The following is a 13,712-nucleotide window of genomic DNA, read 5'->3' on the forward strand; positions in this document are numbered from 1 at the left end:
ATTTGAAACGTTACTGCATCTTAGCACATTTCAGCCTTAGTCAACTAAGCTGTATTTATAGAATAAATGATTAAGAACTGCAGATATCGGGAGAGATTTTGTGAAGGGAAAAAAAAATGGCAAAAAACACGCAGAGTGCATTATATCATCAGAAATGTTTGATGTATTTATAGCTTTGATAACATCTCAATTATTTTCTCATAGTTTCATTATTTATTGGTTTTCTTTATTGATTTGAGTAGCAGGTTGTGTATTAGAAAAATTTAATAGGTGAAATGCTGTTTCACACAGTGATAGTTTTATAAATCTGATTTTATTAAATACCCTGTCTGCTAACCGTGTTTGGATTTGTGACTGACTTAAAAAGGATTGTGAACATGTCAAATAAAATACAGCACACAGATGTAACATGCCACCTGTGAATTACTGGATATTAGTGAAGACATAACTCCAAATTACTGTATTTTCTCTATTGCCTACTATTTGCTAAGCGCTCATATTTATCATTTCCTTTTACTATAAATAGTAGCATAACTTACTCGGTCTTTCTCCTTTAGAATAATCATAGGGATGGAGGCAGACAGAGCTCCAACTACAATCATGTTTCATGGCTGAGCTGATTTCACTGTAGTTAGCTTGTTTCAAGTTGCATTTTGATCATTACAAATAGGAAAATCTACCATAAAGCTTGTGAGTTTGGAACCTAAGCTTTTTGACTGATATTTAGAAACATACAACTTCATTTGAAAAACAAACAGCAAAAATACCCCTTTCAGCACTTTAAAAAATGTTAATTTAAAATGTTTATTTTATGTTTACTATGAAAGCCAAAAGTTGTGTTTCTTTAATTCACTGTAGTTCTAGGCAGGAAGTCTAGCCAGCCCATGACTGGAAGGAATCTTCAGGTTTGTCTGGAGTATGACTAAAACCAGAATAGGCACCCCCATAGCTTGCAGGAGTACAAGAGGGAAGGTTTGTGCCCAGACTGCCCTGACAGAACCATACTGCCAACACTTGGATGTTCAAAAAGCAGTAGATATGGTTTATCTTGATGGGCATGCTTCCTGCAGCTGTTTGAGAAGAGCATTTTGCCTTCCTTTCAGCACACGATATTTTTCAGTTTTACAAACTGATATGTGACAACAGAGTTGGCAGGCGCACTCCCAGAGAGTCAAGGCACTGCTTACTGTGCAGTTGCTGCCCCTATGAAAGGCAGGGGCCCTTTCTCTCACTGAACCCAGCATTTGTTGTGTGCTGGGCTCTGTAAGTCTTTCACCTGCTACAGAGACAAGATACCACCAATTGACTGACTGATAGTGTCTTGTATTTGGGAGAGAATATCTCCCAACTTTGCCTGTTAAAGTTGGTTAAAATGAAAAAAAGAGAAAATAATGAGAACGTGCCAATAGAATTGGCAAGCATTTTAACTGAATTTCTGTGTGAAGGTATAGCTAGTTTTTTCACCAGACTCAATGCAAACCTTTGCACAAATCTCGTTTGTGTTGAGGCTTGAGTCACCTGGCACATGAAGGGGTGGATGCTAATCCATGTTGCAGGTGTTAGAGCTAGTAGTGCTGTGAAGATAACATAGGAATTGCAAGCTCATCAAATACTAATTCAGTAGTTCCGCTAATCCAGTTACTCTCTGATTCTAATCAAATTGCTTGGGGCTCTGGCTTATGATCTCCTGACTACTCTAGTTGACACCATTTAAGAAATGTTCAGCAGTTCACCTCAGCTGGAACTTACTATGATGTAGCTGTCACAACAGCAGCTGACCTGCGTTTGCTCTTCAGCTGTCACAGTGTGGGTGATGTCATTAACATTAGGCTAGCTGAAAGTTTACCTGTCCTAGGTATGCTGTCCTGAGCTAACAGTTGTGTTGAGGAATAGAGAGCAGGTATAAATTACAAAAAAAAAAAAAAAAAAAAAATCTTTCTGACTTGTAAGATTTTTTTATGAATTTAAACTTCTTGAAGGGGTTGATTTTGAACCCAAAGCGGTAAGTGGAAAACAAAACTTTGCTTACTATGTCAGTAAATAATTTTCTTATTTAATTTTTCTCAACTGATATTTTTGTATCATGGTGTTGCTGTCTATAATTGTGAGTGTAACTTAGAATTGCTGCTCCTCAGTTTACAGTTTTATGATTGTTACCATAGTGCACAGAGAAAGCTAGGTATTGATTCACTTTCCATATTTATTAGTGGAATATGTTAATCTTTTCATTTTTTTGATAGTTTGTAGTTATTTGACACTATAATGCTGGACATAAATTGTTTGAACAGAGTCAGCACCATCCATCATGATGTGGAGGCTGATATCAAAGAGCAATTATTTTCTTTACTGCTGGGTTTGAAAATAGTGACCTTTTGTTTACCAGTGTTACACTGTGCAGACCATTTACCCTTACATACACCAGTGAATGTTTACCCTGCTTTCATTTTTAGTGGAACATGGTGATTGAGCTTCAAATCATACAGGAGTCGTTTTTCGTTTGTTTGGGTTTTGGTTTTTGTTTGGTGGGGTTTTTTTAATTGGCTATTACCAATATTATACTGTTTGCAAAGAAAATATCTTTTTTTCTGTCCAACTTAATCTCATTTTAAATACTTGGCAGGTATTCAAATACAATGACAAATAGAAAACTAGCATTAATCTTTGCAGCTTCTCAGAAAAGTAACTGACAGTTATTTTGCCCTAGGTAGAGCATTATCCCAAAAACACTGGCAGGAATATTGGCAACACTTGACTGCATTCCTATCTGGTCTTTTTTGATGCTAATAATGTAAATATTTCTGACTTCAAAATTTAGTTGTTTCTAGTTATTCCTTGATCTTCCTTCATTGCCATGGACTGACCTCTCTTTTTATTAGTTCTGATCTCAGTAGCTTATAAAAAAATTGTTTAGCTTTTAAGATATGTATAGTTGTAGGGTTTTTTACAGAGGAATGCAAAATAAATGCCAAAGCAATGTATCTACGTAGCTCAGCATTTGATGTATACAGTTATTTCTTGGCACATGTGTGAAAAGGTTGGGGATTTTGTTTTTGTTTCAAAAAGAAACTTATATTTTGAGGCCATGGAATGGTCTGCCCAATTGCCTGCTTGCCTGCCTGATTGTACTGCTAAGAGTAATTTCACTCAAAAGGTGTAATTGCCCTTGTAAGGTATAATACAACCTGCCAGCGCTGCTGTTGCTATCCCTTTGAAGAACCACAGCTCCCTAGTATCCCTACCCAGTATCATTCTGCGAGTTAGCAGGAGGGATTTTGAAGCCATAATGCATCCTTGTCTGACATTGAGGGCTGCTAACTAAATATTCTTTGGCTGCTGACACCCTGTGAACAAATGATGACCATACACTACAGGTGTGCACCAAGTCAATAGAATTCTGTCTGTCTAAGACCCAGACAAAATGACACTGTATCTCTGTGTTTGGGTGGGTCAGGGGATAGAGGTAGGAACAAAGGAAATCCAACTAAGAAGTCTTTACTTTTATTTTGGAATTTTTGAACAGCACCCAGTGTAATGTGTGCCGGGGAGCACAGTTCACTATAATTATAATGTTGTTGTTGCTCAGATAAAAATATTTATAAGGGAAATTAAAACCTTAAAATTGGTATTTGCACAGCTTTTACCACATGAATATAACATTCTTTAAATCACTACTTGGCTGCTGCAGTCTGTCTTATTGTTTTAAAATGCATTACTAATTTACTTGTAGGGTATGTACACTCATTAGGCTAAGCCACTTCTTTGAATAATCTCATTGAAGTATTTTGTAGTTACTTTTATTTAGTTAGCACCAAGCCCACCAGAAGAATGATTGATAGTATGCAGATTGTACTGTAAAGCATCAATCGTGTTTCAGACTGAGGCCAGCCTCTCAATGGTAGTGTGCCAAATTTGTTTTTTTATCAAATTAGAGGTCACCTGTCCCAGTATTATTTCAGAAGGGCTTGGAAACTGTTGCTTTTCAGATTATATCTGCACTACACATTAAATGTAGGCTTGAACCCTAACTGAATCCTTGCCCAGGACTAACAGATACCTTGAAGGTCTGGTATGATCAGTGCTTGCTAGAGTGAGCTGGTTTACTTGCACAAGTTGAAGGGGATGCAATGCAAGTTACAGCTCAAGAACAATTAAAGGAAGAGATGTCTCAGCCATTGGATCTGTCTTGCCAGAGCAGAGGAGCAAAACCAGGGAAAAAGACACAGTTCAGTGGCTGCAACGTGTATTGAGCAGCCAGCACTATAGCAGCAGATCACTGTGTTCACTGTGCCAAAGCCAACACATGGAACCCATACTCGTGTATGAACACCCCTGCAATGGGGCAAGACACTGCTAATTAGTTGATCATTTGGGCAGCTGGTGGAGAGTAGGAGTTAAGACCTGAAAGCTTTGCCTTTCCCACATTCCATCTGCTCCTGGTTCCTGACCCCATGCAACCTTTGTGGTATGCTGTATGCTAAATGCTGATTCTGTGTGTGTGCTACAGGCTGCTGACCCTTGTAGAGAAAAACAGATATGCAGAATTAGAAGGAAGAGCTAACTTGGGTCTTTTTTCCTCACTTCAGTGTAGAGAAAATTTCTAACATTATGAGTTATCATTTGTTATGAAAGATGACTTTTCATAAAGCACATGAAGAAAGAAGGAGTATTTGATGTGTTTGCACTGGAAAATCTTTCTTGTCTGGGTTCTTAAGGTTGAAAACAGAGTTTAGCATTTTACAGTGGAAGGCATTTCTGTAAGATTTCACACTTAACGCCTTAGGCTGGGCTAGAAACAGTGCGATAACCATATTACCCATGCTATTTTTGAAAAAAAAAAAAAAATGGAAAGAGGTTATGCATGCAAAAATGAAAAAGGATAAACATACCAAAACCTCTTTTAGTGTTTCCTTGGAGGAGGTGTAGTTTTGTTTGGGTTTGGGGAGGATGGGGAAAGGAATGCTGTTTTATTTTCTAAGCAGGTTTGGCATTGTCTACTTGATATTTTATCACAGGAAAAAATGCAACAGTTCCTAGAGACCAGTGGAGGAGTTTATTATTTTTGTAATTATCTTACAAAAAGTGAAGTGATTCTGCCCAGGAAAGAAGCCAAGCCTTTTCAAATATAGCCAATTGTACAACTGCCATTGACTTTACCAGGAGCAGCAATTTCTTAGAAAACTTCAGCACTGTGTTTTCATTGCAATGGCTTGGAATTCCCCCTTTAGCATCCCAGTTTACCAGTTAATTGCCTAATATCATTGTAATTACATAACTTTATCCTTACTTGGCAAAATTATATCCTGTTTTCTTGGAATTTTTGTATATTCAGTACTTTCACTGAATAGAGATTCCACTGATGATGTACCTAGCAGTTTGGTAGGGTGTGTTTTCTGTCCACTCTGCCTTGCAATACCCAGGAAGCAAGAGCCTCTGCCTGAAACTTAATGGTGTCAGCATGCTAACCCACAGCAACCTTTCTTCATTTGTGTGCAAGTTCAGCTTATGGATAAACTTTCTGGAAAAAGGAATGACTGGGTGGTCCTGTATCTGTAGATGCAAGGGCATGATTGTCCTGAAAAAGCACATGGAATCGGTTGCTGTGTGTGGACCCAGGTGGAAATGGTTGCAGCACCATATTCTATTACTGTTCATGCTTTTTTTTTTTTTTTTTTGGCCCAGCAGCCTCCATCCTGTATCTTTCTGTGTGAGAGTTCTTCACAGTATCAGCTGTCTCGCTACTAAGTCACTGGTGTTGATCTCTCTAGCAAAATTAAAATGAAACTTCCAGTATTATTGGTGTCTTATTCTGACATCAAAAATGACTCCTAATGACTTAATTTATCTTAGGCCACTCCTTTATATGTCTTCAAGAGTGAACGGTCAGTTATAATCAAGTCATACTTGCTAAAAACAACTAACTGAACTGGAAGATGAGTGTTACCGGCTGTTAAAAAGTTTCCATATGGCCCTCATCTGGCAGGAACAAATGAATGGTGGTTTTTTGAGTGGAAAATACTGAGTCATAAATGTATGATGAAAAATTTCTTTCCAATACCTGTATTTTAAAAATGAGTACAAGTTCTATTTTCCATTAACAAGAACAACAGTCTTTCTTTTCTTCTTCAAGGAAAATACTGAGCCAGGATTCCTTCAGGATGTTCTCCAAAGACTGTTGTCTAAAGACCATTTCTGTACTACTTTTCCTTTTTTTCCACTACATCCTGTCATAAAGGCGATCATACAGATGTGGCAGCAGTTGTACTTAAATCACACTAGTATGGCTGGCAGATCTTCTATATGTTTCTTTTCTCTTATCCTAACTCTGTTGGGATTATCATCCTCAAATTCCATCTCACTATCCCTGTGCATTGCACTAGTTAGTAGCCGTCTAGCTGAACACAACAAACATCCATGGATTTGAATGATCCTGTCTTCCGTGCATACCTTTGCTTGCCAAAGGAACAGTTCCTGAGAAGAGGCCAGGAACAAACATATAATGGCTTGAGCATAACAAGGGGAGATCCTACTTGACAGCTGAGGTGCAGCTGAAGAGATCCTGATGCAGAGCAGGAAATACTATATATTTTTAATATATGGGGTCTAATGTTTAAGCTCAAGTCAAAGGGATTTTTTTAAAATCACTGTTTAACAAAAAGATCTCAACAAGGTTTGGTAGGGATACTTCTGTTTTGTGCATAGACACCCGATTCCAAATTTGTTTTCCATTGCAAAGGACAATGAAAATAAAATATTTTTTAAATTTCAGATCAAACAAAATGAAAGAAGTCCATTTTCTGTAATGTATGTTCTGTGACAAAAATGTAAAAATATTAAAATACTCTAAAACAAATACTGCAACATAGCATGAGTTTTAATTTGGTTTATGTCTGACTTTTTGTGAAATACAGCTGCCTTCAGTTTGGTAATTTGGCATGGAAAAAATGTTCTGTTGGATATTGTCCATAAGATGTGTTCTTAGCCCTGCTTCAGATCTTCAATTAAGTCCAAAGCTGCAAACATTCAGGCCTCACAGTCTGCTCCATCAAGTTCTGTTTGTTCTGTGTAGCTGCTGTTTTGGGTAGATGTTTGTCTTTACAGTGTCCTCACTATCCTGTGACTTAAATGTTTTGGAAAACCTAAATTTAGCTTCCAGTGTTTTATGAAATTAATGTAGTTTTTGAAAGACAACTTGTCTACATGTATTCTATTATCAGTTGTGTAGAAATTTCTATACAAAGTCAGGGAGCTCAAAGCTTTAACAACTGAACTACCTGTGGGAGATTTTATACAAGAGAGTGTTTACCTATTTTTCTTCTCAGGAAGTAAAAGTTCACTTTTACTAAGTCTGACATGCTTAGTTTTACCACTGTCAGAGTAATCTCAATTAATCTCTTCAATTTTGAATTTGTAAATCGGACTTTGAATCCAGGAGACAGTATGATTTTCAAAAGTCTACCTTTTGAGGTTTGTTTTATGACCAGCATATGTGGTCAGCCACCATCCAAGACACTTACAGAGGAATGGTTGTCTTTGTGCACTTCTCATTGTTATTCACCGGCAGGATAGTCATCAGAGGGTCACATTAAAGTTCATTCAATCAAAGCTGTGGCAGTAGCAATAGTCTGCCTCAGGTCAGTTCCATCTCTTGGGATTTGTAGGGCACTATCTGAAGTTATTTGCGTAATTTTATGTAACATTAGTGCCTTGGTAGTTTGTAGCAAAGATTTCAAAGGCAACAAATCTGTATCTAGTGTTCTGTATCTACCTCAATGACAATCCAGTGGTCTTTCCCCCTTACTGTGGTATTGTAACCATTTGGATGTATCTTCTGGTATCTACTAAGTTCATTTTCACTTAGCAGTAATCTATAGATAATGTGTATTGTTTATGTTAGTGGTTATAATTAGGTTTTGTTTTTCTCTATTCTTGTGGTTATTTGTTAATGTATTTGTGATTTTCATGGGAACCTCTGCCTTTTACTTTTGAGATAATCTTTAAAAGTGCTCCCTTGTGCTGCAATAGATGTTTAAGTTGGGATGATAAATCACAGCCAAGAAGTATCTGCTTTTCTTCATTGACAGTAAAGGGATCCTAGGTAACCCAGATCTATATCTGAAACGGTATGTTTGGATGAATGCCAACTATGTCTTGACTTCTTTATCTATACGTATATAGAGATGTGCTTACATATATATATATATAAAAGCATATATGTTTGCACATGCACACAGATAAATATCTGTATATTAAGCCCAAACCAGTTCTGTTACTTCCGTTTCAGTATCATTTGCAGACATGTTTATGAGGCTATCGTATCAAAATAGTTTCATTTTTAATGTATGAGTAAGTTTTATATGATGTATACTCCTGGATGTTCTGAAGAGTTATCTAAGAGGTACATTTTCAGTCTTGAGGGAGGACAAAAGGAATGAAAACTCATAGCCATGAAGAATGTTCTGATTAGGAGTACATGAAGTCTATACATTAATAACTATTCCTCTCAAAGCCAAATTTCTAAATTTAAGCTGATGTTTTGGTATCGAACCTTAGATACAAATGATGAGATGATAATCTAGACGTAATTTCTGGGTTATTTCTATTCTGGTGATACTAAAGAGATTGTGAAATATTCTTGTTTCTTGGAAGGAGTGTTATCTGATTTAAAATACTAGAAATGGAGATGTGTATAACAGTCATTCAAAAATCATAATTTTATACATTTTAATGGAAAATATTAAAAAGGTAGAAATAGAGTTACCGATTCATGGAGGAAAAACTGAAAAATAAATAGGAAAGTAAAATCATAAATAAAAAAGCAAAAGCAACAAAAAAAGTATTGTTTACCATTAAAGAACAGGAAAGAATTTGTAAATCCAGAGAGAACCGGAGAGTGTTCAACAATGGGGAAAAGACATTTTGGCTTAATTTCAGAAAATCTTAAGCAGGAAAAACTCAGCCCATATTCGCCAAAATAGCCAAAATAGATAAAAATGGAGGAGAAATAAATACCAGACAAACCTCTTGAAGACCGCAGAAATTAATAGGTAGTAATGGGATTTTTTTCAGAAGCCAGAATAAAGTTCTTACTGTGCCATGCAACACACTGAAGAGCTTTATCAAGATGTTCTGAAGTCGAAGAACTTAATCATGACAGTAGACAGAACGAAAGATTTGGATTGCTTCTGATTAGACCATAAGCAATTTGTAATTTTGCAACAGAACATACTAGAGGTGAGGTTGAAGACAACCCTTTCTTGTGTGGTTTGTTGATGGATTCAAAGCACTTTTTTGAGTAATTGCTGCTGTTCATTCCAAACAATGCAAGTGACTTGCATAGAGAATAGAATTTACAGTTGAGAAATTAGTCCTTTTTGAAAGTTGGCTTTTCCCTAATTCTTCCTGCAGATAACAAAACAAATTAATTTAACTGCATCTGTTGGTCAAGGTGTTTTGATATTGTATCATAGCTTTAAAACACTTAGAATCTGAGATCTGAAACTTGAGTGTGATCTTGCCTGTATTAAAATCAGGTTTTTTACCCCAGCTGCTTTCTGTGTGGTGCTCCATACCCAGGAATAAGAGGGGTTTTTTCTCTCTTTTCCCACTTTTCTCTCTTTGTTGAGCAAAGCTTACAAACTGCAGAACTCCCAAAAGCAAAGCAGTTCTGTTCACACAGCTAGCTTAACCAGTCTCTTACCTGCTGCAAGACTTGTGATACTTAACTCCTTCTTTACACAACTACATGAAAATTATTTTAATAACTGGCTGTTTGGCTTACATTCATTTAACATTCACAAACACAGTATGTAGTCAACCAAAACTGCAATGAAATTTTAGCTGATTATTCCCATTCACATCTGACATGAGCAGAGTTTGGAAAGAGGATTCATTTAGATTAGCCAGTGATTAAATTTAGCTGTGAAACATATAGGTTCATGCTGTACTTTATTATTGCATAGATTCTTCAGCATCATGTAGGGAATATATATTTCAAATCCCCCTTAGGGAGAAGCAGTATGATAAGAGTTGTCAAGTAAGTTTTAGATCTCTGCCCCAAATTAATACCATTTTGGAATAATCCAAAGAGTATTTTTTGTAAAAGATGCTTTTCTGATAGAAATAATTCTGTAGAAGATCTCAGTCTGTTATTTTAAACTGTAAATAATGTATTTGTTGAATTTTTTTTAATGCTACTTAGATTTGGGACTTGCAGGTTTTTTATAAATTTTAGGGTGTTCATTTAGCTGTCTGAGATGAGGAATGGGAACTAAATGCATTGGGTTTTTTCTTCAGATCATGAAAGAGATCTGTGACTTTGAGTCTCCTCTGCTTTCCACATTAGTTCTAAGAGTAATACCTTGGTGAACTGTTTATTTCAGGGCAAGGTGTAAAATTTTGATTTGTCCTAAATTTCTAACATTTAAAATCGTATGAATTAGTGGATTGTGTTTGCACTGTGTTCCATTCGGTTCTTCATCCCCATCACCACCGTTGCTACCTTAGACCTGTTTTGAAAGCACTTGCTGCCTTTTCAGGTCTCAGTGGCCCAGACAAACACTTCTCCTTCAGTGAGTGTGTGCTTTTTTTTTTTACTCAGTCTAGCTTCTCTCTTTTGACTAGCCAATGTCTTATCCAGGTTTTGCATGTTTTATTGAACTGAATTTTGGTGTAGCATACAGAAATGAGAGCAATTTATTGTGGTTTTTCTAAAATAGGTTTTCAGTTCTGCCTAATTTGTAAGGTTATCATTTTGCCTTTATCATATTTCTTTGAGTGGACATGTAGCAGAACTTGGTGGTATTTGAGTGGTGGAAATGTAAATAGCTCTTCATTTTCATTATATGGTTACTGCTGTAATATGCAAGACTTCTGAAAGCTGATGATAATCTAACATTTTGATTGTAACCTTTGTTTTCAAAGGGCACTATGAGGAGGTGTACGATAACCAGCTTAACTTGGCCTACTGTTTCAATGACCCTGAGGACAAATGGTTAAGTCATTACTTTTATGAGCAATGCTTTAACACTGCTCAACTAATAAAAATTGATGGTGGGAGAAGAGAGGCGCAAGCACATGTAAATATGGGCCTCATCAATGAGGAACAAGGTAAGTCACCCAGATCATAAAGCTACATTGGATCAGCGTTGAGACAGTCATATTTGGCAATTTGTGTTTCATCACAGGGCACAGTGTTTAGTGTAGAGTTGATTTGCAATAATAATTTCAAGACAATTTCAAATTGAAATTGTTGCAATTTTAATTTTTGCAGCAGCAAAAAGGAAGACAAAGATTGTAATTATTTACAGACGTGTTTCCTCTGACATCCACCTACAGTTGAAAGTACTCTATCAGATGAAAAACAAAACAGAAGTTTAAAGGAAGCATTTGTTTAGCAAAAGGGTTCTTTGGTTTTGGCCTTATTTTCTTTTGCTTGTTTTTGACAAGAGACCGGTAGTGCTGCCTCAGGCCACAGGTGTTTGAGTAGGATGGCATCTGTAGTTACACAAACTGGGTTGATTTAAAAGAGGTATGAACATGTAATTCAGTTTAACCCTGCCTCCAATTTACACTTGAATAAAACAGTCTATTTTTGTGTTCTTTGTAAAAACTACCTTCTGGTTCTCTTGACTGAAAATGACACCCTGTTTTTTTTGTACGTGACTGCCATGTTTGTGTTTGCTAATGGTTTATACATTTCCACAAGCTCCATTTCTCCATTCATGTATCTGTATCCTCAAACTGTGAGTCTCTGAAACCAGAAAAGATATTAATAGAAGCAACTAGAATTATGGAACAATCCAGGCTGGAAGGGACCTCAAAAGATCATCTGGTCCAACCTTTCATGGGAAAGGGAGCCTAGATGAGATTATTTTAGCACCCTGTCCAACCACATCTTGAAAGGCTCCAGTGATGGGGACTCTACCACCCCCTGGAGAGGCTGTTCCAGTGAATGATTGTTCTTGTGTGAAAAATATTACTTTCCTATATCAAGATGAGCCTTGTTTCTATATTTAAAAGCATACATTACCTTTCACGGCAGAGGGGGTTTGTGTGTCTGTAACAGTCTGGGTCATTACATTTTGGGGTTTATGTTTGACTTTGTGGTTGAAACCATTCCAACTTTGAGCTCAGCTTGTGGCTGGTTTCTCAAAGAGAATGCCTTTTTTTAGAAAAAAGAAGATTCACAGGAGTTGAAGTATTGTGTGGAAATAGTGTAATTCCAATAAATGTCTGACAGAATGGGTGTGTTTTGAAAGACTGCCTAATTTCCCAGCATAAACCTGGACACAAAACATAAAACCTACAATTTTTTTTTTTAATTGAAAGATTATGGTCCTTCCCCCCCCCCCATGTTCTCTTAAAGCTGAAATACTGCTTTTTTATTATTATTTCCTCATATTTTCTAGACTGTTGGCCATTTACAATGTTTTCCTCTGAACTGCTGCTGTATCTTTCTTGTCTGCAACACCCAGAGCTGGATTCAGTTTTAAAATTTGAGTTCATACCAATGATCGATAAAATGGAAGGTTTTCTTACAAGCTGTGTTTTTATTTGTGTTTTCAGGTATGACATCTACATTCTTCGTTTCAGCATAAATTGCATACTCATATTCAGTTTATGACCTTCAGTAATCTTGAAATTCTTTTCTGAAGAACTGTTAACTTGCTATTCTGTTCCCAGTTCTAAGATCACCAGTTAGTTCTGCCTAAATGCAGTATGTTGCTTGCTTTTTGCACTGAGTAGCATCCTGTGTTTTATAGGTGGTTTCCAGAAATTGTCAAGGTTGTTTTTAATTCTGAAGTTGTTCTTCAACACTTTCTCTTCTCTTTAGTTTGGTATCATTTGAACATTATAAAGGTATTTTTCTATCCTGTAATTCAGATCCTTAATGAAAATATTGGTAAACTGGACCTAGGACAGGAGCATGTGGAACCTCACCAAATACCTTTTTCCATACTGACAGTGAACTACTGGTAACCAATGTCTATATAGGATTTCCTAACTAATTTGCACTCACCTAACAATACTTGCTGGTGAACTATGGTTCCCTAATGCTTTCCAAGAAAATTATATGACAGTGAGAAAGAATTTACCAACTTAAAGAGAAGACTGATTTGATGACACTCACTTTTGATGTATTGGCATTGGCTGTAATATTTTCGTGTTTTCTCTAAATGCTTGGAAATAATCTGTTTGATTATTTATTTATTCCAGTATTGTTCTAGGAATTGAACTTAAACTAAATCCAGTTTCCCGGTAGATAAGATAGCACTTGCTTAAAGCCCAGCCAGTCACAACCAAGTAATTTTCATTTTGAATGAAAAATGCTTTAGTAGGTTGTCTGTCTGATACTCAGTAGAAGAAAACTATTGAATTTGCTGGATTTTTTGCAACCTTTTCACTTGGTCCTTCAGTTACTGAAAAATACAATTACAAGATGGTGCATAAAAGCAAACATCCCTATCTATTTGTAGCTTCAAAAGCTCACACTGAGTATGACCCACTACTGTTATCCAACCACTGTCTAAAAAAATTTTAACATTTCTTACTTTCATATGATAAGGAAAAATTGTTGAATACTTAAATATCTTTAAGCTCGGTACAAAAGCATACAAGTAAACTTACGAAATACATTTTGGGATGCTCAGAGGAGGGGAAATTTCATTTTTCTGCTGTAAAATACTGGAAACTTCCAGAAGAGAGGCTTCTTA

At 36.4% G+C, this 13,712-nt stretch overlaps 1 protein-coding gene across 1 annotated transcript in view; it reads left to right on the forward strand.

Moving 5' to 3' along the window:
- Window positions 1–13,712, forward strand: part of TTC29 (tetratricopeptide repeat domain 29) — a 134,675-nt gene that overhangs the window by 19,042 nt on the left and 101,921 nt on the right. The window contains exon 4 of the mRNA XM_037396523.1: window positions 10,921–11,106. Within this exon, the coding sequence (XP_037252420.1) occupies window positions 10,921–11,106 (186 nt within the window). The remainder of the gene's footprint in view (window positions 1–10,920; window positions 11,107–13,712) is intronic.

Source organism: Falco rusticolus, chromosome 1 (genome assembly GCF_015220075.1).
Source record: "Falco rusticolus isolate bFalRus1 chromosome 1, bFalRus1.pri, whole genome shotgun sequence".
Taxonomy (NCBI): domain Eukaryota; kingdom Metazoa; phylum Chordata; class Aves; order Falconiformes; family Falconidae; genus Falco; species Falco rusticolus.